Consider the following 24,457-nt stretch of genomic DNA (forward strand, 5'->3'; position numbering starts at 1 on the left):
CTCTAGCATTTTCCCAACTAGAAATGTTAGGCTGACTGGCCTATAGTTCCCTGCTTTTTGTCTCCTTCCCTTCTTGAACAGAGGCGTCACATTAGTGATTTTCCAATCCGCTGGGACTCTCCCGGAATCCAGTGAATTTTGGAATATTTCGACCAATGCCTCCATATCTCTGCAGCCACTTCCTTTAAAACCCTTGTATGCAGGCCATCAGGTCCTGGTGACTTGTCTGCCTTTAGTCCCATTAGTTTGTCAAATACTTTGTCCCTCATGATAGAGACTTTTACAAGATCTTTCCTCCCATTAGCTCGTTGCTTATCAGATATCTTTGGGATGTTTATAGGTCCTCCACCGTGTAGACCAATGCAAAATATTGGTTTAAATTATCTGCCATTTCTCTGTTCCCCGTTATCAATTCTCCAGTCGCATCATCCAAGGGTCCCATGGTCACTTTAGCTACTCTCTTTCCTTTTATATACCCGTAGAAGCTCTTGCTGTTTGTTTAATATTTCTTTCCAGTTTACTTTCAGAATCAATTTTCTCCCTCTTTATTAACTTTTTAGTCATTCGCTGCTGGTTCCTAAAAAATTCCCAATCCTCTGGCCTACACCAGTTTTTGCCATTTTGTATGCCTTAGTTTATGATTGGATACTCTCCTTGACCGCCTTTGTTAACCACAGGTGGTTCATCCTTCTCATGTCCTTCTTTTTGACCGGGATAAATTTTTGCTAAGCGTTATGAAACATCTGCTTATATATCTGCCACTGCTCATCCACTGACCTTCTCCTTAGTCTATTTTCCCAGCCCACTCTTTCTTCATATCCCTATAATTGCCATTGTTTAAATTGAGGACACTGGTTTGAGACCCCAGTTGCTCACCCTCAAACTGAATTTGAAATTCTACCATGTTCTGATCACTACCCCCTAGAAGATTCTTAACTAAGAGGTCTCTTATTAATCCCACCTTATTACACATTACTAGATCTAAAATAGTCTGTTCCCGGGTAGGTTCTTCAACATATTGCTTTAAGAAACAATCCCTGATGCACTCGACAAATTCATCTTCCATGTTACAGGATAAAATAGTTTCCCTTGATGGAGAATTCTAGAACCAGGGGACATAGATTCAAGATAAGTGGCAGAAGGCAGGAGGAAGAACTTTTTTATGTAGAGGGTAGTGGATGTCTGGAATTCGCTGCCCAAGTTGGTGATAGAGGCAGAAACTTTAAACTCTTTTAAAAAGTACCTGGGTCTACACCTAAAGTGCTGTAAGCTGCAGGGCTTTGTGCCGGGTGCAGCAAGGTGAGGTTAGAAAGGGCACCAGAGTGTCCCCGGGCTGACATGGACAAGATGGGCTGAATGGCCTCCTTCTGTGCTGTAACTTTTCTATGGTTCTATGGTTACCTCTACCAACCTGATTTGTCCAGTCAATATGCAGATTAAAATCACCTATGACAATTGTAGCACCCTTCTTACACACCTCCATTATTTCCCAATTTATACTTAGGCCCCCAAAAAGTTGCCTCAATGTGGGACTATAGGAGACTCCCACCTGTGACTTCTTCCCCTTGCTATCCCTTATTTCTACCCAAACTGATTCCACATCACAATCTATGCCACCTATATCACTGCTCACCACTGCACTCATATCTTCCTTCATTAACAAAGCTACCCCATCTCCTTGTCCTTTTTGCCTATTTTTCCAGAATGTTGAATACCATTGAATATTGAGTTCCCAGTCTTGCAACCACGTCTCTGTAATAGCTATCAAGCCATATCCATCTATTTCTATTTGTGCCGTCAACACATCTATCTTGTTATCTGAATGCACGCAGCATTTGTAAAGGGTCTTAAGCTTAGACTTTTTACCATTATCACTCATAATGATTCTAATTTCTGCTGCACTTTTCTGCTTATATTTCCTGCCCCTTCCTGTCACACTTTGGTTATTATTCACCTCTTCACTACTCTGCACCTCTGCTCTCTCATTTCTTTTTGATTTTTAAACTTCCCTTCAATTGAACCCTCCTTCCCACTAATTAGTTTAAGGTCCTATTATCTACAACCCTAGTTATATGATTCTCCAGGATGCTTCAAATGAAGCCCATCCCAATGGAACGGCTCTCTCCTTCCCTAATACTGGTGCCAGTGCCCCATGACTCGGAACCCATTTCTCCCACACTAATCTTTGAGCCACTCATTTACCCTATACCAATTTGCATGTGGTTCAGCTAGTAATTCAGAGGTTATCTTTGTGGTTCTGCTTTTTAAATTTAGCCCCGAGCTGCTCATAGTCCCCCAGCAAAACCTCCTTCCTTGTCATATCTATGTCATTGGTACCTACATGCACCACGACAACTGGATCCTTCCCCTCCCACTCCAAGTTCCTCTCAAGCCCAGAAGAGATGTCCTTAGCCTTGGCACCAGGTAGATAACCCAACCTTCGGGACTCTGTCTTTGCTGCAGAGAACAGCATCTATTCCCCTAATTATGCTATCCCCTATTACTACTATATTTCTCTTTTCTCCGCCCGCTTGAATGGCGCTCTGTACCACTATGCTGCGATCAGTTCGCTCATCCTCCCTGCAGTCTGTGCCCTTATCCATACCTGGAGGAAGAATATCGAACCAATTGGGACAAGGGCACTGGCTAAGGCTTCTCCAAAGCTAAATTCTGGATCCCCATATCTGCCTCACTCGCAGTCACACCCTCCTATCCCTGACCACGGATCAAATTTGATGAAATTAATCGAAGGGGTGTGACTGCCTCCTGAACAACGTGTTCAGGTAACTCTCCCCTGCCCTGATGTATTGCAGTGTCCACAGCTCGAACTCCAGCTCATCAACTCTGAGCCAATGTTCCTCAACTTGCTGCGGATGTGGTCACCGTGGATCAAACCGGCATCCACCAGCTCCCACATACTACAGCTGCAACACATCGCCTGCCCTGTCATCTCAATTCTATTTAATTAATTAATTTGATTGTTAAATATTTTAAAAGTGAATTTCTTAACTGTACTCTTCAGGGGTAATAACGTCTCCTGATTTAAACTACTTGGCCAATCAAAAGAGACATGGAAGAGCTACCCACCAATCACTTACCTGTTTTCCTGTGATGTCACACACTGGCTCTGACAGGTAGAAACAAGTTGAAGGGGCTTCTCTGCTGCCAGTTTTTATTTCCTATCACCGCTGCCCTTCACACACAGGCCTGTTCTCAGTGTGCTCCTGGCTCACCTCTTGCTGTTTTAAACTGTGAAAATCCCGGTTCTCCTCCCGCAGTTTAAACTGTGAAAATCCCGGCTGTCCTCTTGCAGTTTAAACTGAAAATCCTGGCTCTCCTCTCGCTGTTTTAAACTTTAAAATTATTGTACTCAAATGTTGAATCCAGAACAATCTGGTTTAGTCTCAGACAGTTGCCAGCTAGCAGAATGATACCTGGACTACTTGGGTTAAATTTCAAGGAGAGATTACACAAATTAGGGTTTGTATTCCTTAGAATTGAGATCTCAGGAGTGAGTTGATTGATGTTGTCAAGGTATTAAGGAGAACTAATAGGGATAAATAAAGAGGAACTACTTCTGCTAGTTAAAATGAGATGAAGCAGGGTGGAGTCATCAGCTAAAGTGGTGGATATAGGTGGTTTTATTGATGGCGGACTTGTGATTGGAAGCCTATTGAAGCTTCAAACAGGGCACAAAGGTTCTGGTTTAGCCTCAGTCAGTTCCAGGGAAAGAGATGAGTTAGTGGCCAGAGAATGAGTTTGTGGCAGGGACCGAAGACAATGACTTCCTGAGGAAACTTCTGACCACCTATTACAGATGTTGGACAAGCAGTATGGCATTTTAGAGACAGTGGAGGGATCAAGAAAGGTGGCAGAATTAGGTGTTCTTCAGTGGAATGTGGAAACTGATGTTCCCATGGGACAGTGCGTAGATGAGAAATAGGACAGAGGCAAATGTAGGTCCCTGGGGACACAAGACCTAACTGTGCTAGAATGGGAAAAGAAGCCATTGCAGATGATTCTCTCACCACAATTGTAAAAGTAAGAACCAGACAAGTGCCTTCCCAGCTAACTAGACAATGAAGGAAGAGAGGTGTTGGAAGGGAATGGTGTGCTCAAGGTTGCAGACAAGTTGAGAATGACAGGGATGGATAATTTATTTTTGTCACAGTCTCACAAAATGCCATTTGTGACTTTGATAATTGTGCTAGGCACCTTTCAACTCCCAAATATAGTTGTGCATCAAGTATAGTCCGTACAAAATATTTTAGCTTACTGTTCAATTTACCAATACCACATTTTTAAAAAATAGATGTACACTTAGAGAAAAACTTAAAGTAACATTTCAAAATTAAAGAAAATGTTTGTATACAATATGATAATGTGGATCAATGCATATTGCAGCATAAGCTTTTCAAGTTGGATCTACAAGAATGAACTTTCACTTGTACAATGCCTTTCATATCCTCAGGGTGTCCCAAAGTACTTTGCAGATAATAAAGTACTTTTAATATGTAGTCACTGCTGTAACATATGCGAACATAATAGCCATTTTGTACACAGCAAGGTTCCACAAAGAGCAATGAGATAAATAATCAGTTAATTTGTTTCTGGTGGTATCATTGAGGGATAAACAGTGGCCAAGTCACAAAGAAATCCTATTTTCTTCAAATAGTGACTTGGATTATTTTACCTGAGGGGGCAAACAGGGCTGCATTTCAATTAGATCAATTTAATTCATCTCATCAGGAAGAAAGGCACCTCTGACATTGCAGTACTCCTTCAGCATTACATCAAAGTATCAGCCTTGATTGTGTGCTCAAGTTGAGAGCAGGGCTCAAACAATGACTTTGATTTAGAGACAAAAGTCCAACCAAGTTGAGGCTGACAGATCACTTGCTCTTTACTCCTAAATGTCACTTATTATGTTAAAAGCATTAAACAGCAGGAACTGAAATGATATCTATGACAGTTGATCATCTGGTTTCAGAAATATTCAAGTGCCACTGTAAATGTGATCAAGATTTCAGAAGCAGTGCAAAAGCAGGCAAAAACTAGTGTTGAAAGTTGTTTTACAATATCTCAAGTCAAATCATAAAGGTGTATCAGTATTCCATTTACAGTGCCAAAGAAAACCAACAAATTAATCCTGCTGGTTTAGGGTCTGATGGGGCTCAATTATAATGAAATTTGTAGGTAGATTCCTGTTTGAAAGATGGGTTTGAAGGTATGCTCATCAAGCTGCCCCAGTCTTGTTAGATATGTCCAGTTTGAGAAGAACAAATATTGTCAAGTTTTTTTTAAAATAAGCTCATTTTGTATGAGCTATTTTTTCTGATCTGCCAATTTCCCCATATTTAGAGAAAAGCTTTTCTGCATTTTGCCTTCTCTGGGCTGCAGAAATGGAAACAATTATGGATCAGCAATTAGAAGCTTGGAGCTTGTTTGATCCACAGTAAATTAGCTATTATATTTACAAAATAACCATGCAGTTTATGCTTTTACAACATCTTTGGTAACTATTGCTGCAATAGAATTCTATTTACCTGGTACAGAAATGGAAAATGCTGGAAAAATTCAGCAGGTCTAGCAGCATCTATGGAGTGAGTTAATGTTTTGAGTTCTTATGACCCTTCTTCAAATTTTGCTTTTATCCATTTACCTAGTGCTTGATGTATTGGCAACTGATATTTACTTTGCTGATCATGCTATATAATAAACAAATTTAGACTTTTGAAAATAGCTACATTTTTAGAAGCAATTTGATTGAAGTGTCTTTTGGGGCTAAAACTTTGAAAAAATAGCATAGCATTCAGCTAATTCACCCTAATTAAATAAATTAGATACGTTTTGTTAAAATATTAACTCCCCTTCATATGAAAAAAACTGCAGTACAACAGTGATCATCATACTGGAAAGAAAGGCAGTTGCATTCAAAAGATGACAGATTCTCAGCAAAAATTTTTGTGCCAGTGGTTCTTCCCCTCATTGCTCAAGGCAAGCCAGAGGTTATGCTGGGTTATACCACATGCTGCACAATGTCTCCAGGTATTGAGACATTTAGCATTGAGATTGCAGATTTAGTTAAAATAGAAATCTTGTAGATACAGTTCCTTGACACAATGTAGTTGTAGGCTCTGGGCATTGACTTGTGGAGTAGGTTTCCCTCGTCTCTCCCAACTCCCATTTTCTTTTTCACGGCTTTTGTTCTTCTCTTCCCTACCATTTGCGTTTTAGCAGCCCTCATCCATCACCTTACTGGGCTCCACAGCCTTTCCCCTGCCTTTTCACATGACGTGCTATGCTGGTCCTCAATTTAACAATCCTTTGCTCAGAACTACAGACCAGTTCCTGCACCAGCCCAAATCCTTTCATGTTTTTGGTCCCTGCCTCACCATCCCATCTGACTGCATCTTCCAGCATTATAAAAAATTTAAATTGGAAATACCTAACAGTATTGCAATCAGAACAAAAACAAAAATACCTGGAAAAACTCAGCAAGTCTGGCAGTATCTGCGGAGAGGAGCACAGTTAACGTTTCGAGTCCGAATGACCCTTAAAACAGAACTAAGTAAAAATAGAAGAGAGGTGAAATATAAGCTGGTTTAAGGGGGGATGGGACAAGTAGAGCCAGTGATAGGTGGAGATAACCAAAAGATGTCACAGAAAAAAGGACAAAGAGGTGTTGAAGGTGGTAATATTATCTAAGGAATGTGCTAATTAAGGGTAGAAAGCAGGATGAGCAAGGTACAGATAGCCCTAATGGGGGGGTGGGGGGGGGATCGAAATAGGTTAAAAGGTAGAGATAAAACAATGGATGGAAATACATTTAAAAATCATGGAAATAGGTGGGAAAAGAAAAATCTATATAAATTATTGGAAAAAAGGAGGGGGGGGATTGGAAAGGGGGTGGGGATGGAGGAGAGAGTTCATGATCTAAAACTGTTGAACTCAATATTCAGTCCGGAAGGCTGTAAAGTGCCTGGTTGGAAGATGAGGTGCTGTTCCTCCAGTTTGCGTTGAGCTTCACTGGAACAATGCAGCAGGCCAAGGACAGACATGTGGGCATGAGAGCAGGGTGGAGTGTTAAAATGGCAAGCGACAGGGAGGTCTGGGTCATGCTTGCGGACAGACCGCTGGTGTTCTGCAAAGCGGGCACCCAGTCTGCGTTTGGTCTCTCAAATGTGGAGGAAACCACATTGGGAGCAACGAATGCAGTAGACTAAATTGAGGGAAGTGCAAGTGAAATGCTGCTTCACTTGAAAGGAGTGTTTGGGCCCTTGGACGGTGAGGAGAGGGGAAGTAAAGGGGCAGGTGTTGCACCTTCTGTGGTTGCATGGGAAGGTGCCGTGGGAGGGGGTTGAGGTGTAGGTGGTGATGGAGGAGTGGACCAGGGTGTCCCGGAGGGAACGATCCCTGCGGAATGCCACCAAGGGGGGTGAAGGGAAGACGTGTTTGGTGGTGGCATCATGCTGGAGTTGGCAGAAATGACGGAGGATGATCCTTTGAATGCAGAGGCAGGTGGGGTGATAAGTGAGGACAAGGGGGACCCTATCATGTTTCTGGGAGAGGAATGTGTGAGGGCGGATGCGCAAGAGATGGGCCGGACACGGTTGAGGGCCCTGTCAACTACCGTGGGTGGAAAACCTCGGTTAAGGAAGAAGGAAGACATGTCAGAGGAACAGTTTTTGCAAGTGGCATCATCGGAACAGATGCGATGGAGGTGAAGGAACTGAGAGAATGGGATGGAGTCCTTACAGGAAGCGGGGTGTGAGGAGCTGTAGTCGAGGTAGCTGTGGGAGTTGGTAGGCTTGTAATGAATATTGGTGGACAGTCTATCACCAGAAATTGAGACAGAGAGGTCAAGGAAGGGAAGGGAAGTATCAGAGATAGACCATGTGAAAATGATGGAGGCTGCTTTCTACCCTTACTTAGCATATTCCTTAGATAATATCACCACCTTCAACACCTCTTTGTCCTTTTTTCTGTGACATCTTTTGGTTATCTCCACCTATCACTGGCTCTACTTGTCCCACCCCCCCTTAAACCAGCTTATATTTCACCTCTCTATTTTTACTTAGTTCTGTTGAAGGGTCATACAGACTCGAAACGTTAATTGTGTTCCTCTCCGCAGATGCTGCCAGACTTGCTGAGTTTTTCCAGGTATTTTTATTTTTGTTTTGGATTTCCAGCGTCTGCAGTTTTTTGCTTTTATCTTAGTATTGCAATCAGTATCAACAATAGCAGCCCAGGTAACCTTGCAAATCCTTAACAATGTCTGAGGCAGGTGCTTAAGTTGGGAGGGTCATCAGACAAGTCAAGCAATAGTTTGACAAAGTAGTACTCTCAAGATCATACCCATCAGCCAACATCCCAAACTCCATCAATGTGATCGCTGGATATGCCATATCAAGAACATGGACAGACCAGAAGTAGGCAAACTGTAGGTGGTTGGTTGTGGATAGCTCCAAGAATTTTCAAGAGGACATCCTAGCAACCCAAAACTGCATTAAAAAAAATGGACCAGCATTTATATAGCGCATTTCAGGACTACTGGAAGTCTCAAAACGCTTTACACCAAATGAAGTATTTTTGAAGTATAGTCATTGTTTAAATGTAGGAAACACAGCAGCTAATTTGCAAATAGTAAACTCCCCCAAACAGCAATATGACCACCATCATTTTTTTTGTGATGTTAATTGAAGGATAGATATTGGCCAAGACACCAGGGATTATTCTGCTTTTTTTGAAATGGTGCCATGGGATCATTTACACCCTAAAGGCAGATGGGTCCTTAGTTTATCATGTTCGAAAAATGGCATCCCCTACAGTGCAGCACTAGCTCACCACTGCACTAGAGTGTCAGCTTTGATTTTTGTGCTCAAGCCCTGGAACGGGACTTGAACCTGGAATCTTAATGACTCAAATGTGAGAATGTTACTCCCTGAGCCACAGCTGACAATAAACAGGAGGCCAATGGTGGAATTGTAAAATACCACAATCTATAACGTCTTTGCCAGAAGGGAAGATGATCCAGAATAAGCTGCCCTCAACATCAAGGCAATATTTAACCAAGTATGGCACCACCAGTTGACAGGAGGCCACAATTGGACCATCAAGTGGCAGGCAATGTTTGCATCAATTAAGTGCTCAGTATTCACCATCTCAAACTAAGGAAAACCCAGCCATCTCCACTTGGCCTTTGGAATCACTGAAGAGGTTGCTAACCCGTCAGGATGGTCCTGCAGTCCTGCAGTCTGCAGGAATGAAAAATTAACTTCCCAGATTATTATGAGCAGCCCAAGAGAAAAATCATATGGGCAGTAAGAAAAAAAATTGTGTTTCCTTTGAATAATTTCATTTGTTATAAAAATGCATTTCATTGTACTACAGTTCTTAATTTCCACAGTATTCATGAAAATAGTGAATCGAAGTAAAATACTAAAACTTTAAATAGATTGAAGTTAAAAAATTGTAATATATTGTTCTTTTGTGTAAGGAGAATGATTGCAACTTGGAAGCAGAATAGGTTAAATGTACCAAACATATTTCCATAAATTATGCAATGTTTCAGTTCATTTAAAAACATGTGTAAAACATCATCACAAACCAAAGCTTTCAAAATAGAATTAGAAATTTGGTTTCACATGTCCGCTGATGAATAAGCACACTTAAAATGTTTCTAATACTAATATAACCATTTTTAAATGAAGTGGGTTAACAACAGTATTATTTATTTCATTTAGTAGTGATTATCCAAGCACTATAAATGAGATTTCACTATTTGAACATTATTTGTATATTTAAATCACTTCCAGCATTTATTAAATAAATTATTTATCTATTAAAATTAGTTCATGCATGTTCTCTGCAGCGATGCCTCAAAAATAAATACTTTGTTTCAGCTGGAAAACATTTGTATATACTCAAAAGGTCCTGTTATACTCTGCAAACATTTAGGACCAGAACACAAAGGTTTCCATGTTTCTTCCAAATAAATAGCAACTAAAAATGACCCATAATAGTCGGTTGATTTAGAATGTATCCAATAATATAAAATCCATGTTAAAACAGCTTTTTTCGAACAATCAAACATGACAGGCCAGAACATCATAAATGCATAAACAGGACAAAGTCACCTTGATTTTGAGGGCCAGACTGCCTGGTTCAGAGGCCACACAATCTTAAGGCCACAGAATGGACAACCTCAGACTAGATGGTGTGACTCGGGTTCATCTATACTACCTTCGTGAAATGATTCATAAAGGAATCCAATAACGTTATTCTTCAACTAAATGAGCTTACCTGTATGTACAAAGCCAGATGGAAAACTACTTCAAACAAAGATTCAATTGTTCAAAATCACGAGGTGTCTAGACAAACTAGATAGAAAAACTAAAAACAAAAAAACTGCAGATGCTGGAAATCCAAAACAAAAACAAAAACAGAATTACCTGGAAAAACTCAGCAGGTCTGGCAGCATCGGCGGAGAAGAAAAGAGTTGACGTTTCGAGTCCTCATGACCCTTCGACAGAACTTGAGTTCGAGTCCAAGAAAGAGTTGAAATATAAGCTGGTTTAAGGTGTGTGTGTGGGGGGCGGAGAGAAAAAGAGAGAGAGAGGTGGGGGGTGGTGGTGTGGTTGTAGGGACAAACAAGCAGTGATAGAAGCAGATCATCAAAAGATGTCAACAACAACAGTACAAAAGAACACATAGGTGTTAAAGTTAAAGTTGGTGATATTATCTAAACGAATGTGCTAATTAAGAATGGATGGTAGGGCACTCAAGGTATAGCTCTAGTGGGGGTGGGGAGAGCATTTTTTTTATTATATAATGGAAATAGGTGGGAAAAGGAAAATCTATATAATTTATTGGAAAAAAAAGAAAAGGAAGGGGGAAACAGAAAGGGGGTGGGGATGGGGGAGGGAGCTCACGACCTAAAGTTGTTGAATTCAATATTCAGTCCGGATGGCTGTAAAGTGCCTAGTCGGAAGATGAGGTGTTGTTCCTCCAGTTTGCGTTGGGCTTCACTGGAACAATGCAGCAAGCCAAGGACAGACATGTGGGCAAGAGAGCAGGGTGGAGTGTTAAAATGGCAAGCGACAGGGAGGTTTGGGTCATTCTTGCGGACAGACCGCAGGTGTTCTGCAAAGCAGTCGCCCAGTTTACGTTTGGTCTCTCCAATGTAGAGGAGACCACATTGGGAGCAACGAATGCAGTAGACTAAGTTGGGGGAAATGCAAGTGAAATGCTGCTTCACTTGAAAGGAGTGTTTGGGCCCTTGGACGGTGAGGAGAGTGGAAGTGAAGGGGCAGGTGTTGCATCTTTTGCGTGGGCATGGAGTGGTGCCATAGGAGGGGGTTGAGGAGTAGGGGGTGATGGAGGAGTAGACCAGGGTGTCCCAGAGGGAGCGATCCCTACGGAATGCCAATAGTGGGGGTGAAGGGAAGATGTGTTTGGTGGTGGCATCATGCTGGAATTGGCGGAAATGGCGGAGGATGATCCTTTGAACGCGGAGGCTGGTGGGGTGATAAGTGAGGACAAGGGGGACCCTATCATGTTTCTGGGAGGGAGGAGAAGGTGTGAGGGCAGATGCGCGGGAGATGGGCCGGACACGGTTGAGGGCCCTGTCAACGACCGTGGGTGGAAAACCTCGGTTAAGGAAGAAGGAGGACATGTCAGAGGAACTGTTTTTGAAGGTAGCATCATCGGAACAGATGCGACGGAGGCGAAGGAACTGAGAGAATGGGATGGAGTCCTTACAGGAAGCGGGGTGTGAGGAGCTGTAGTCGAGATAGCTGTGGGAGTCAGTGGGTTTGTAATGGATATTGGTGGACAGTCTATCACCAGAGATTGAGACAGAGAGGTCAAGGAAGGGAAGGGAAGTGTCAGAGATGGACCACGTGGAAATGATGGAGGGGTGGAGATTGGAAGCAAAATTAATAAATTTTTCCAAGTCCCGACGAGAGCATGAAGCAGCACCGAAGTAATCATCGATGTACCGGAGAAAGAGTTGTGGAAGGGGGCCGGAGTAGGACTGGAACAAGGAATGTTCCACATACTCCATAAAGAGACAGGCATAGCTGGGGCCCATGCGGGTACCCATAGCCACACCTTTTATTTGGAGGAAGTGAGAGGAGTTGAAGGAGAAATTGTTCAGTGTGAGAACAGGTTCAGCCAGATGGAGGAGAGTAGTGGTGGATGGGGATTGTTCAGGCCTCTGTTTGAGGAAGAAGCTAAGGGCCCTCAGACCATCCTGGTGGGGGATGGAGGTTTAGAGGGATTGGATGTCCATGGTGAAGAGGAAGCGGTTGGGGCCAGGGAACTGGAAATTGTTGATGTGACGTAAGGTGTCAGAGGAATCACGGATGTAGGTGGGAAGGGACTGGACAAGGGGAGAGAGAAGGGAGTGTTTAATTGACTGCCACTGCTCTTCAAGAAATGCCTACCTCCTTGAAGAAGTTCTGTTCCTCTCTGCGACAAGATTTCCGTTCCTCTCTTTTGCCTTGCTCACCTTCCTTGCTTTCCATTTCCCTCCTGGTGTTTGACAAGGTGTTTACTAAAACCCGCTTTCACAGCCACATCTCCTTTCTCAGTGACTGTCTCCATCTCCGACTTACCCCACGTGGATTTCAACTGAAATTCCACCCCTCATGTTTCGAACCCACCCAGGATTACAGGTATCTCCGGGACATAAAACGTTTCTCGGACTGCTGTTCCCGTCACATTCTGAGATCCACACTCAGTGCCATGCGCCGCCATATGAACACACTCGACCTCCCCCTCCAGCAGCACCGCCGTACCCTTTTTCAAAGCTGCGCGTGCCCCCAGTTTCATTTTATTCTTCGGTTCATCCGACGCCTCAACAAGAAACTTTTTCTCTTTCTTTCAGATGCAAAGGAACGCAAGTTCCAACAACTCATCAACACCAACACCCATCTAGGGCCCTCCACCCCTGCCCGTCCCTCCGTCCCCACCCCATCTTCCAATCCCAGCCCCAGCCGTGTATTCACTATACCCCCTGACCTTCCCCTCTCCGATGCTGAACGTTCAGTGCTCAGCAAAGGACTTAGTTTCATACCCTTACGCCCTCACCTCAATGAATTTCAGGCTCGGCACGATGCTGAACTCTTCTTCCGCCGTCTTCGTCTCCGGGCTCACTTCTTTGGGCAGGAGTCCTCTCCTAGTTCAACAGATCCTTTCACCCACCTCCAATATTCTCCCTCACCTGGACCCCTCCCTCTGGATTCTTACCTTCTCTTGATCTTTTCATTGAGAACTGTCGGCGCGACATTAGTAGTCTCAATTTCTCTGCTCCTCTCACCCATTCTAACCTGTCTCTCTCTGAACTTACTGTACTCCATTCTCTCAGGTCCAACCCTGCCATTGTCATCAAACCCGCTGACAAGGGTGGTGCTGTTGTTGTCTGGCGCACTGACCTCTACCTCGCGGAGACTGAGCGTCAACTCGCAGACACTTCCTCCTACCTCTCCCTGGACCATGACCCCACCACTGAACATCAAGCCGTTGTTTCCAGGACTGTCACCGACCTCATCTCCTCTGGGGATCTCCCTCCCACAGCTTCCAACCTGATAGTCGCCCAACCCCGGACCACCCGCTTCTATCTCCTACCCAAAATCCACAAACAGAACTGTCCCGGTAGACCGATCGTCTCAGCTTGCTCCTGCCCCACAGAACTCATTTCTCGTTATCTTGACTCCCTTCTCTCTCCCCTTGTCTGGTCCCTTCCCACCTACATCCGTGATTCCTCTGACACCTTATGTCACATCAACAATTTCCAGTTCCCTGGCCCCAACCGCTTCCTCTTCACCATGCACGTCCAATCCCTCTACACCTCCATCCCCCACCAGGATGGTCTGAGGGCCCTTAGCTTCTTCCTCGAACAGAGGCCTGAACAATCCCCATCCACCACTACTCTCCTCCGTCTGGCTGAACTTGTTCTCATGCTGAACAATTTCTCCTTCAACTCCTCTCACTTCCTCCAAATAAAAGGTGTGGCTATGGGTACCCGCATGGGCCCCAGCTATGCCTGTCTCTTTATGGGGTATGTGGAACATTCCTTGTTCCAGTCCTACTCTGGCCCCCTTCCACAACTCTTTCTCCGGTACATCGATGATTACTTCGGTGCCGCTTCATGCTCTCGTCGGGACTTGGAAAAATTTATTAATTTTGCTTCCAATCTCCACCCCTCCATCATTTTCACGTGGTCCATCTCTGACACTTCCCTTCCCTTCCTTGACCTCTCTGTCTCAATCTCTGGTGATAGATTGTCCACCAATATCCATTACAAACCCACCGACTCCCACAGCTATCTCGACTACAGCTCCTCACACCCCGCTTCCTGTAAGGACTCCATCCCATTCTCTCAGTTCCTTCGCCTCCGTCGCATCTGTTCCGATGATGCTACCTTCAAAAACAGTTCCTCTGACATGTCCTCCTTCTTCCTTAACCGAGGTTTTCCACCCACGGTCATTGACAGGGCCCTCAACCGTGTCCAGCCCATCTCCCGCGCATCTGCCCTCACGCCTTCTCCTCCCTCCCAGAAACATGATAGGGTCCCCCTTGTCCTCACTTATCACCCCACCAGCCTCCGCATTCAAAGGATCATCCTCTGCCATTTCCGCCAACTCCAGCATGATGCCACCACCAAACACATCTCCCCTTCACCCCCACTATCGGCATTCCGTAGGGATCATTCCCTCCGGGACACCCTGGTCCACTCCTCCATCACCCCCTACTCCTCAACCCCCTCCTATGGCACCACTCAATGCCCACGCAAAAGATGCAACACCTGCCCCTTCACTTCCTCTCTCCTCACCGTCCAAGGACCCAAACACTCCTTTCAAGTGAAACAGCATTTCACTTGCATTTCCCCCAACTTAGTCTACTGCAGTCGTTGCTCCCAATGTGATCTCTACATTGGAGAGACCAAACGTAAACTGGGCGACCACTTTGCAGAACACCTGCGGTCTGTCCGAAAGAATGACCCAAACCTCCCTGTCGCTTGCCATTTTAACACTCCACCCTGCTCTCTTGCCCACATGTCTGTCCTTGGCTTGCTGCATTGTTCCAGTGAAGCCCAACGCAAACTGGAGGAACAACACCTCATCTTCCAACTAGGCACTTTACAGCCATCCAGACTGAAAATTGAATTCAACAACTTTAGGTCATGAGCTCCCTCCCCCATCCCCACCCCCTTTCTGTTTCCCCCTTCCTTTTCTTTTTTTTCCAATAAATTATATAGATTTTTCTTTTCCCACCTATTTCCATTATATAATAAAAAAATGCTCTCCCCACCCCCACTAGAGCTATACCTTGAGTGCCCTACCATCCATTCTTAATTAGCACATTCGCTTAGATAATATCACCAACTTTAACTTTAACACCCATGTGTTCTTTTGTTCTATTGTTGTTTACATCTTTTGATGATCTGCTTCTATCACTGCTTGTTTGTCCCTACAACCACACCCCCACTCCACCTCTCTCTCTCTCTGCCCCCCACACACACACCTTAAACCAGCTTATATTTCAACTCTTTCTTGGACTCGAACTCAAGTTCTGTTGAAGGGTCATGAGGACTCGAAACATCAACTCTTTTCTTCTCCGCCGATGCTGCCAGACCTGCTGAGTTTTTCCAGGTAATTCTGTTTTTGTTTTAGATAGCAAAACTGTTCTCTTTGGTGAAAGGGTCAAAGAACCAGAGGGCACCAAATTTATGGTGATTGACAGAATGATCAACAGTGGCATGAGGAAAAATGTTTTTCTTGAAAAGCACAGCAAAAAGTGGCTAGGATCTGGAAGGCACTACCCAAGATAGTGGTAGAGGCAGGTATAAATCAGGATTTCCAAAAGGGCATTGGATAAGAGCATGGAGAAAAGAATTTGTAGGGCTATGGAGATAAGGTGGGGAATGTGGCTAGCTGAGCTGCTCTTACAGAGCTGGGGTGGACAAAATGAGCTAAATGATTTCCTTCTGTGCTGTAAGCATTCCACGATTCCATAAGCTTTAAAAGTAACACACGTAACTCCTCAGCATAATTTTAGGTTTTATTTCAAAAAAGTCAAATTAAAACAATGCATGATGATTTTGCTTAACACAAGAGTTAATGAGCATTGCAGATGGGGTCCATATACTCAAACATTTGATGTCAGTAAAAGTACAAAATTTCAAGCCAATGCATGCACTGGACAATTTATACAGCACACACCGAATTACAGCAGTTCACACAGCATCACATGATTCATGAAATTCATCGCCCAAAGTTTACAATTTCCACATTAGAAAAGGAAACACGGACTTGAATATGTAGCAAGGTTTTCAATTTGGATTTGTTTTTAAATATACTTAAAAACATCCGGTTCACGTAATCGGACAGATTGAAGCCAGCAGCGTTTTAGTACACAGGCATGACAATGTGCATCCTGTAATATAGAATGATTGAACGCTGTTACCAGGCTTAGTATAAAATGTTTCACAAAGCATTAAATTATGGCACTGCAACATGTTTAACACCAGTTTTTCTAGTCCATGGAAATAGAGTTATGGGAATAAATTACATGCTTCTATAGATTTACCACTGACACTGATAAATGAACTTCACCACACTATAAAAGAAAGGTAAAGGGGCAAATTGGTAGCACACCAAGAGATTTTTTTTTTGAAACAATTAGTATTCATGTCTCCAGCTTCGTAATAACAGTGTGACTGGCACAGACAAATTGTACCCTAGCTTCAATGAAGAATGGGATCTCACTTTACTAAAAGCATTAATCTGGTCCATCACAAAATTCTATCAGCAACAACCACACCTCTAGGATAAGGAGGCAGTTATCTGATATTAAAAGTACTTGTGGTCCAAAAATCTGACAACATTTGGAATGGTTGCTTTCAGACAAAGAGGCCACATTCTTTTCATCCTAGAGAGGTAGGGTGGGGTTTGGGAAAAGGGGAAAAAGTGTGAAAGGCACTCATTTCAATTGCAGATACACATCAATTTTTATTGAGGTTATTAAACTCATTGGTTCATTCTCTTGTTTCAACTAGATATGGTTTCCATCTCTGAATGCTTAAATCACTCATCCGATGCAGGATGTCCTGAAACAAGGTTATGTGCTACCCAACACAACAACTTAAAAACCATTATTTCATTAACTTTGTTCACCTGTTACATTCCAAAATACCTTTTTCAAGTAATGTAATGTAGTGTAATAGATATATATTTTGAAAAGTTGGCATGATCATGTATTTTATAGAAGTATCTACAAGTACAATAGTTATGCATATGCCTGTGCAGCTAAGGATCTACACTGATTGATGTTAACTTCCTGTGAAGACTACTCCATGGTATCAGCGGTGACTACTCCAAGCTCACTTCAAACGTTAGCCCATACAAGAAACAATGCTCTCAAACACAAGAGGAGCAAACAAAGTCAAGTTAAAGTTTCAACAGGAACCTAATCTGGTGGAACAACATAAAGTGCTACTCCAAATAAAGACTGGAAACGATTCTGTTTTGTTACCAGCCAAAACTTGGTAATATTTTAAGTTCAAATTTCATTCTGCAACCTCTATTATTTAAAGAAGACTGCAGCTCACTCAGTTAAATTGTTAAATTCATCATTAAATCTTGAAAATATACTCTATTAAAAGTAGTTATAATTTCTTTGAAATACCTTTAAAGAAATTTAGGAATGGTAACACTGCTCTATGAAACCTATCAGGCAATACAAAAGATTATATAGCTAAAGTATATTCTTCATTAGGTGCAGACAATGCTATCAGAACTCAAATCTCAGATTAGATCCATGTATTTAGATGCCTTTGTTCATTTGATGAACAATGTGTAATATTCTAGAGAGGCACGGTTTCTGCATCATTTTACTGTGCTATTACTGTGCATTAAGGAAATGTAACATTACCTCCTTCCCAGATTAAGAACTAATTTGCCTGTCTTCGGTCCTTCCACAAATAAAAATGATCTGCTCGTTTAACTTCATTTTGTTATAAATGCACTTGAGACCAATTACAAATCATTTACAATCTACACATGCCAGGCTGAAAAATTCTATTTGCAAAACACATTTCAACAGAATCAGAATTTGGTTCACCCTTCACATTCCGAGCTCTTCTATATTTTAGTAAATTCCTTGACACAAAAAGTGTTTCTAAGGCTTTAAATGATTACATATTGGTGTCTACAGGCAGACAACCATCTGGCAGCGTTTGCAGTGACCTTTGCTTGTGACAGGCAGTGGGTTGAGTATTTCCATCGAAGGAAATGTCAACTGCTTCTTGTCAAATCACAATTTCTAAGGAAAGCTGCTTCGGCCAAGGCCAAGTGTAGATACAAGACAGTTTAACAACTAATGGCAACAGAAACTAGAATCAGTAAATCCCTAGGTATATTAGCCAAAGATTCAGGCCCTGAAGTACTCATATTTACCTTAAATTTCACCATCGACTATTTTGGTAGAATTGTTAACCCAATTACTTTACTGTTAATGCTCCTTTAAAAATCTGAACACAAAAGTACACAATAGCATCCCACAGTTTAATTTCTGAACCTTAACTGTAAACTATAAAGCAATGCAGCTGGATAAATTGTCTCAATGTGTTATGAAATTCAACAAACACGAGAATAAATTAGGTGAACTTTCTATTTGACAAACTAAGTTGACATTTAATTACTCTCACCCTATTATATATCCATATATATTATATATATATATATATGCCAGTGCCAATGAGCCCACAATATGAAACTCATCTCAGTTCAACAATTTATTCACAGTGGGCTTAAGGATACAGTATGGTAAGTGGAAGTATTCCTTTAGTGAAAGTACAGTGTACTCTAAGGTGGAGTGAGATTTACATGCCAAGTAATTTACGGAAATTTCTTTTCATATGACTTGTGCAGTACTTGATTCTGAGTGCTTAAACCTAGAAATAAATGCAAATGTAAAAAGACATTTATTCCCCAGGGTGGTCAGCTCCTCAATCTGCGCAGCCAATTTTATTTTAAAACCATACTGAAACACCCGTCCACAAAAACCGTTTAGGGATCCATTTGTATTATCGTCATGCTGCTAATAGCTAGAATTCAACTAAAGTTTCTCACTGCAGAGAACTCTGTGCGCCTGTATAGTCAGGGATTAAAGACATGCACATATCATATACAAATTGTTACTTCTAAATATATTAAATGTAATGGATTAAAAATTTGCCAAGTACATTCAAGGGCTTTTCAGTTCGCCATCTCCCGTTTGTAGCTCAGTTAGTTGGCGTCGAAGTGCATTTACTTTTGCCTGTAGATCTTTATTGGATTCAATGATGTGAATTATTTCATCCCAGGCATCATCCAAGTATTTTGAGGAACGGTTCCATCGGAGAAACACCCCTTTTAATTAGAAAGAAACGATCAATAGTCTTCAGGATATTTAAAGCCATCTTTCCAAGCTCGGGCTCAAAGAACTGGAGCTCTTTCATTGGGAAAATATACACCACAATATAATTGAGGCTTTTAATACAACAGGAATAAACTCTGCCTAAGTCAATAAGATAGTTGCCTTTTCGAAGAGACCACATGACTTGAGGATGTGGGTTAATGGTGCATATGGGCTGCACTGTATTTAGATGGAATGCACTTGACCAGTGGGCTTCTAGGTACATTGCTCAGTTCAGCTATAATATATACTTGTTCAGATATAACAGCCTGCAACATAAAATGCGGCTGCACCAGTATGATGACCAAACATACCGTAGATTCCATTATGGGGCAGGGCCAAATTTCAGATCAAGATTTGTATCAATTACACAAGATGAGAATTGCAACACTGGGGGAAAGTGAAAACACACAGAAGAGCACAAGAATTAGGAGCAGGAGTAGGTCTTTTGGCCTCTTGAGCCGATCTGATTGTAGCCTTAACTCCACCTATAACCCTCAACCCCGTTGTGATCAATAATCTAACTCAGCCTTGAATATATTCAATGACCAAGCCTCTTCTGTTCTCTGGGCAAGAGAATTCCACAGACTAACAACCCTCCGAGAAAAAAAATTCTCACCCGAGTCTTGAATGGGAGACCCTGATTTTTAAACTGTCTCCCCTAGTTCTAGACCTCCCCCTTATGGGGAAACACCCTCTCAGCATCCACCCAGTCAAGTCCCCCTCAGGATCTTACATGTTTCAATAAGATCCCCTCCCATTCTTCTAAACTCCAATGAGTATAGGCCCAGCCTACTCAACCTCTCCTCACAAGCTAACCGCTTCATCCCAGGAATTAGTTGAGTGAACCTTCTTTGAACTGCTCCTAATGCAGTTATATCCATTTTCAAAAAAGGAGACCAAAACTGTACACAGTATTCCCGATGTGGTGTCACCAAGGCCTGGACATTTGTAGCAACCCTTCCCTACTTTTCCTTGCCATAAATGCTAACATTCCATTTGCCTTCCTAATCACTTGCTGTGCCTGCATACTAACATTTTGTGACTCATGTACCAGGACACCCAGATCTTCATGTCTGCAGTCTCTCTCCATTTAAATAACATACTGCTATTCTTCCTGAAAAAGTGGACAAGTTCACATTTTCCCACTTCATGCTCCATCTGCCAATTTTTTGCCCACTTAGCTAACCTATCTAAATCTCTTTGAAGACTATGTCCTCTACACAACTTACGGACTTACCTACCTTGGTGTCATCAGCAAATTTAGCTACCATTGTTACTGACCGTGATGGGAGGAGTGCGCAGTTAATTCTAGCCCCACTTCTCCACAGGTCATAACAATAATTGGCCCACAAAGCTGGCCAATTATTTGCCTCTGACACTTATTCCCAGCATTAAAAGACTATAATCAGGCTTCTTTCAGTAAACACAAAAAAAATTATAAAACAAGCTACTCTTTGAAAACAAGTTAATAAACTAGCTAACATACAAGTTGTAGTTCAGAAGTGTAACATTTCTCCCTTTTTAAAAAGATATTCGAACACCCATAACCTCATAAAAAACACCAAAGAGGACAAAACAAACAATCCCTTGCAGAGACTGGAATATGGGAAAGTTTCTTTTTAAAAGGATAAAGTTTGAGAAGATGTCAATACTGTTGATCAAACAGGATTCTAGTCACAATAGATCTGGAAGTTCCTTATGACAAATTTTCTGGTGAAATTGTCCTTGATGATTCTCACTTATCATAACTTGGCAGACTTTCAAAGTAAAACAGTCGAGTTATTCTGATAAGACGTTTGAAGAAAATTTAACTCACTCGAGACCACATATAACAAGGGGGGGGGGGTGCGCAGAGAGAGTGGGGGAAAAAAGTCTTTCTTGCAACCTGCTTCTAAGGCACCCCACATTCACACTCCGAGTTGTAAAGGCTAAGATATTCAAAGAATACTTCTCTCAGGCCAGGTGTTTTCAAGCAAGAGTCTTTAGCCTGGCAAAAAAAAGTTCTTTGTTACCTTAGACAGACAAAGTATCTCTTCCCAAAGCAGGTGTTCCCTGTTGGACATCTATCTTGACCCAATGTTTCTTAAAGAATGGCATTTTCATAGTTGCAAATGAATATTGCAAACTTTTGAAAATAGCTCAGGAGGAAGAATGTCCAAAATTCAATGCCCTTTAAATTTTCCAAAAATGGGTTTCTCACACCATACATTCAGTCCTTTCATCCAAGTCGTAAATGTAGACTGTAAATAGTTGAAGCTCAGCACTGAGGCCTGTGGCACTTCACAAATAATAGCTAGCCAATCCAAAAGTGACCTATTTATCCCTAATCTTTGCTTCCTGTTAACCTGTGTATGCTAATATGTTACCCCCTACACCACGGGCTCCTATTTTGTGCAATGACCTTTAATGTGGCAACTTATCGAATGCCTTTTGGAAATGCAAGTACACCACATCTACAGGTTCCCCTTCATCCACCATGTTACTTCCACAAAGAACTCTAATAAATTAGTCAAAAACCATTTCTCTTTCACAAAACCATGTTGACTCTGCCTAATTACATTAAGATTTTCTAGATGTCCTGCTATTACCTGCTTAATAATGGATTATAGCGTTTTTCCTATGACAGATGTTAGGCTAACTGGACTATAATTTCCATCTTTTTGTCTCCCTCCTTTCTTGAATAGTAGCGTTAGATTTGCAATTTTCCAATCTGCTTTCCTTATTATGGGGAAATTTAGAAGATCACAGCTAATAAATCTATTATCTCTACAACCACTTCTTTTAAGACCATAAGATGCAGTCCATCATGTCTAGGGGACTTGTCAGCCATTAGGTCTAATAGTTTTCCCAGTACTTTTTCCTTAGTGATTGTGATTGATTTAAGTTTTTTCCTTTTACCTTTATTTTCAAGAATTCCGGGGATTTTTTTGTCTGCTACAGTGAAGAGACACAAAATACCTGTTCAATGCTTCTGCACTCGTGTTCGAGCCAGACTACCAACCTTCCAATGGAATGTGAAATTCTCATGTTATAATCACTGTGCCTAGAGGCTCCTGTGTTATGTGGTCATTAACTAATCCTGTTTCATTGCACATCACCAGGTCTAAAATAGACTGTGTTAGGTTGGCCCTAGAACTCATTGCTCTAAGACATTGTCCCAAATGCAGGACAATTCATCTTCCAGGCTACCTTTGCCTGTTTCATTCAATCTATAAGAAGATTAAAATTATTACTGCAGGACCTTTTTGAGAAGCCCCCATTATTCCTTCTTGTAAACTCTGTCCTACAGTGTAACTACTGTTAGGGGGTTTATAAACTACGCCCACAAGTGACTGCTTGACTTGTCTATTTCTTATCTCTACCAAACTGATTCTACATCTTGATCTTCTGAACTATAAGTCATCTCACTATGACACTGATGTTATCCTTTATTAACAAAGCTACATCACCACCTTTTCCTAGCTTTTTGTCCTTCCCAAATGTCAACTACCCTTGAATATTTAGGTCACAACATTGGTCACCTTACAGCCATTTCTCTGAAATGACTATCGGGTCATACATATTTCTGTGCTAACAATTCATCCATTTTGTTCTGAATGCTGCTCACATTCAGGTACAAGGCATTTAACTGTCTTTGGACCGTTTTTGTAATCCCTGGCCTTATCTGCTGGGTACACTGTTAGGTTTGTACCCTCTGTCCCTTCCTGCCACATTCTGGTTATCATTACCCAAACTGCTAGCCTGCTCTAATGCCCTGCCCTTTCTCTTTAATTTACCACATCACCCCTCACATGATCCCTCCCTTCTCCCACCCTACCATTTAGTTTAAAGCCCTCTCTACTGCCCGAGTTATATGACTCACCAGAACACTGTGCTAGCATGGTTCAGGTGAAGACTTTTCCAATGATACATCTCCCACTTTCCCCAGTACTGGTGCCAGTGTCTTATGAATCGAAACCCATTTCTTTTACACTAATCTCTGAGCCACATATTCAACTTCCTCCAATCTGAGTCATGCGTACAGCACAAAAAAAAGATTTACTAGTTTATGCATTGGACACCATAAGGTGCACTGTGTGCCTTCAGCCATCTCTTATCAATTATCTCCAAAATTCCACAGATAATTCTCTAGTTACATTTTGTAACTAACCCCCACTTTTCATCGGAAAGCTTAAGGAGCATTTAGTGGGCTAGACCAAACAACTGAAGAATTTCAATATTATACTAGGCACCTCTGATCTGCATGCATGTATTGCTGCATTAAGTATAGCCTATGAAACATTTTAGTTTACATACACTGTATTGATCTTCTAAAAGTAGTTGTACGCATGTTAAGAGAAAAAATTAAGTAACACTAAACTTAAAGAAAACGCTATATTAAGTTGTGGCTTAATCTTCAAGGACAAACCTGCATTTACACAGCAATTTTCCGATTCCAACTGTATCATAACAAATGTAGAGTATACACCCCTCTCCCATGACAATCCGTTGCAATGTATTACTCTGAGGCTAAGTGCACAGGCCCCTTTAAAGCTACGAAGTGAAAACACATACAAGCATGAACTTATTCAAACACTAATTCCTATCAAGGGCAGAGATCTAGAATTGTTTATATTGAAGCCAATCAAAATTCTGAAGTTTTGTCTCCAGAGGTTCCCATGTGGATTCAGTTTACAGATATGAAGTGAACAGTGAATATTTAATTGCTTTTTGAAAAACTTTTCTCCTAAACTTTTTTTTATTCTCCCTTGTTGTGCTCTTCCCTGTCGGTGCATATGCAATTTCTTGTTTTATTTATCCATGATATCTCATTAGAGTTTAAGTTGTTCTTTTTTTTAAAAAAAAAACATTTTTCCTAGGCTCTGCTGAATAGCATTTGAACTCTTTCGCACTGTTGTTCTTTCGCACTGTTGTTCTTTCGCACTGTTGTTCTTTCGCACTGTTGTTCTTTCGCACTGTTGTTCTACATTGTTTGCCAGTGTTGTCCATT

The 24,457-nt window shown here is 41.8% G+C and overlaps 1 protein-coding gene across 3 annotated transcripts in view; it reads right to left on the reverse strand.

Annotated features, from left to right (window-relative positions):
* Nucleotides 1–16,055: 16,055 nt before the first annotated feature.
* mtmr9 (myotubularin related protein 9) overlaps nucleotides 16,056–24,457 on the reverse strand; it is an 87,565-nt gene continuing 79,163 nt past the window's right edge. For 2 of the 3 annotated variants that reach the window (XM_041188063.1, XM_041188061.1), the window contains one exon: nucleotides 16,056–19,418. In XM_041188063.1, coding sequence (XP_041043997.1) covers nucleotides 19,255–19,418 — 164 coding nt within the window. In that variant the 3' untranslated portion in view covers nucleotides 16,056–19,254. The remainder of the gene's footprint in view (nucleotides 19,419–24,457) is intronic. The other variant, XM_041188062.1, reaches the window with a different exon arrangement.

The sequence above is a fragment of the Carcharodon carcharias genome, chromosome 5 (genome assembly GCF_017639515.1).
Source record: "Carcharodon carcharias isolate sCarCar2 chromosome 5, sCarCar2.pri, whole genome shotgun sequence".
NCBI classification, from domain to species: Eukaryota; Metazoa; Chordata; class Chondrichthyes; order Lamniformes; family Lamnidae; genus Carcharodon; species Carcharodon carcharias.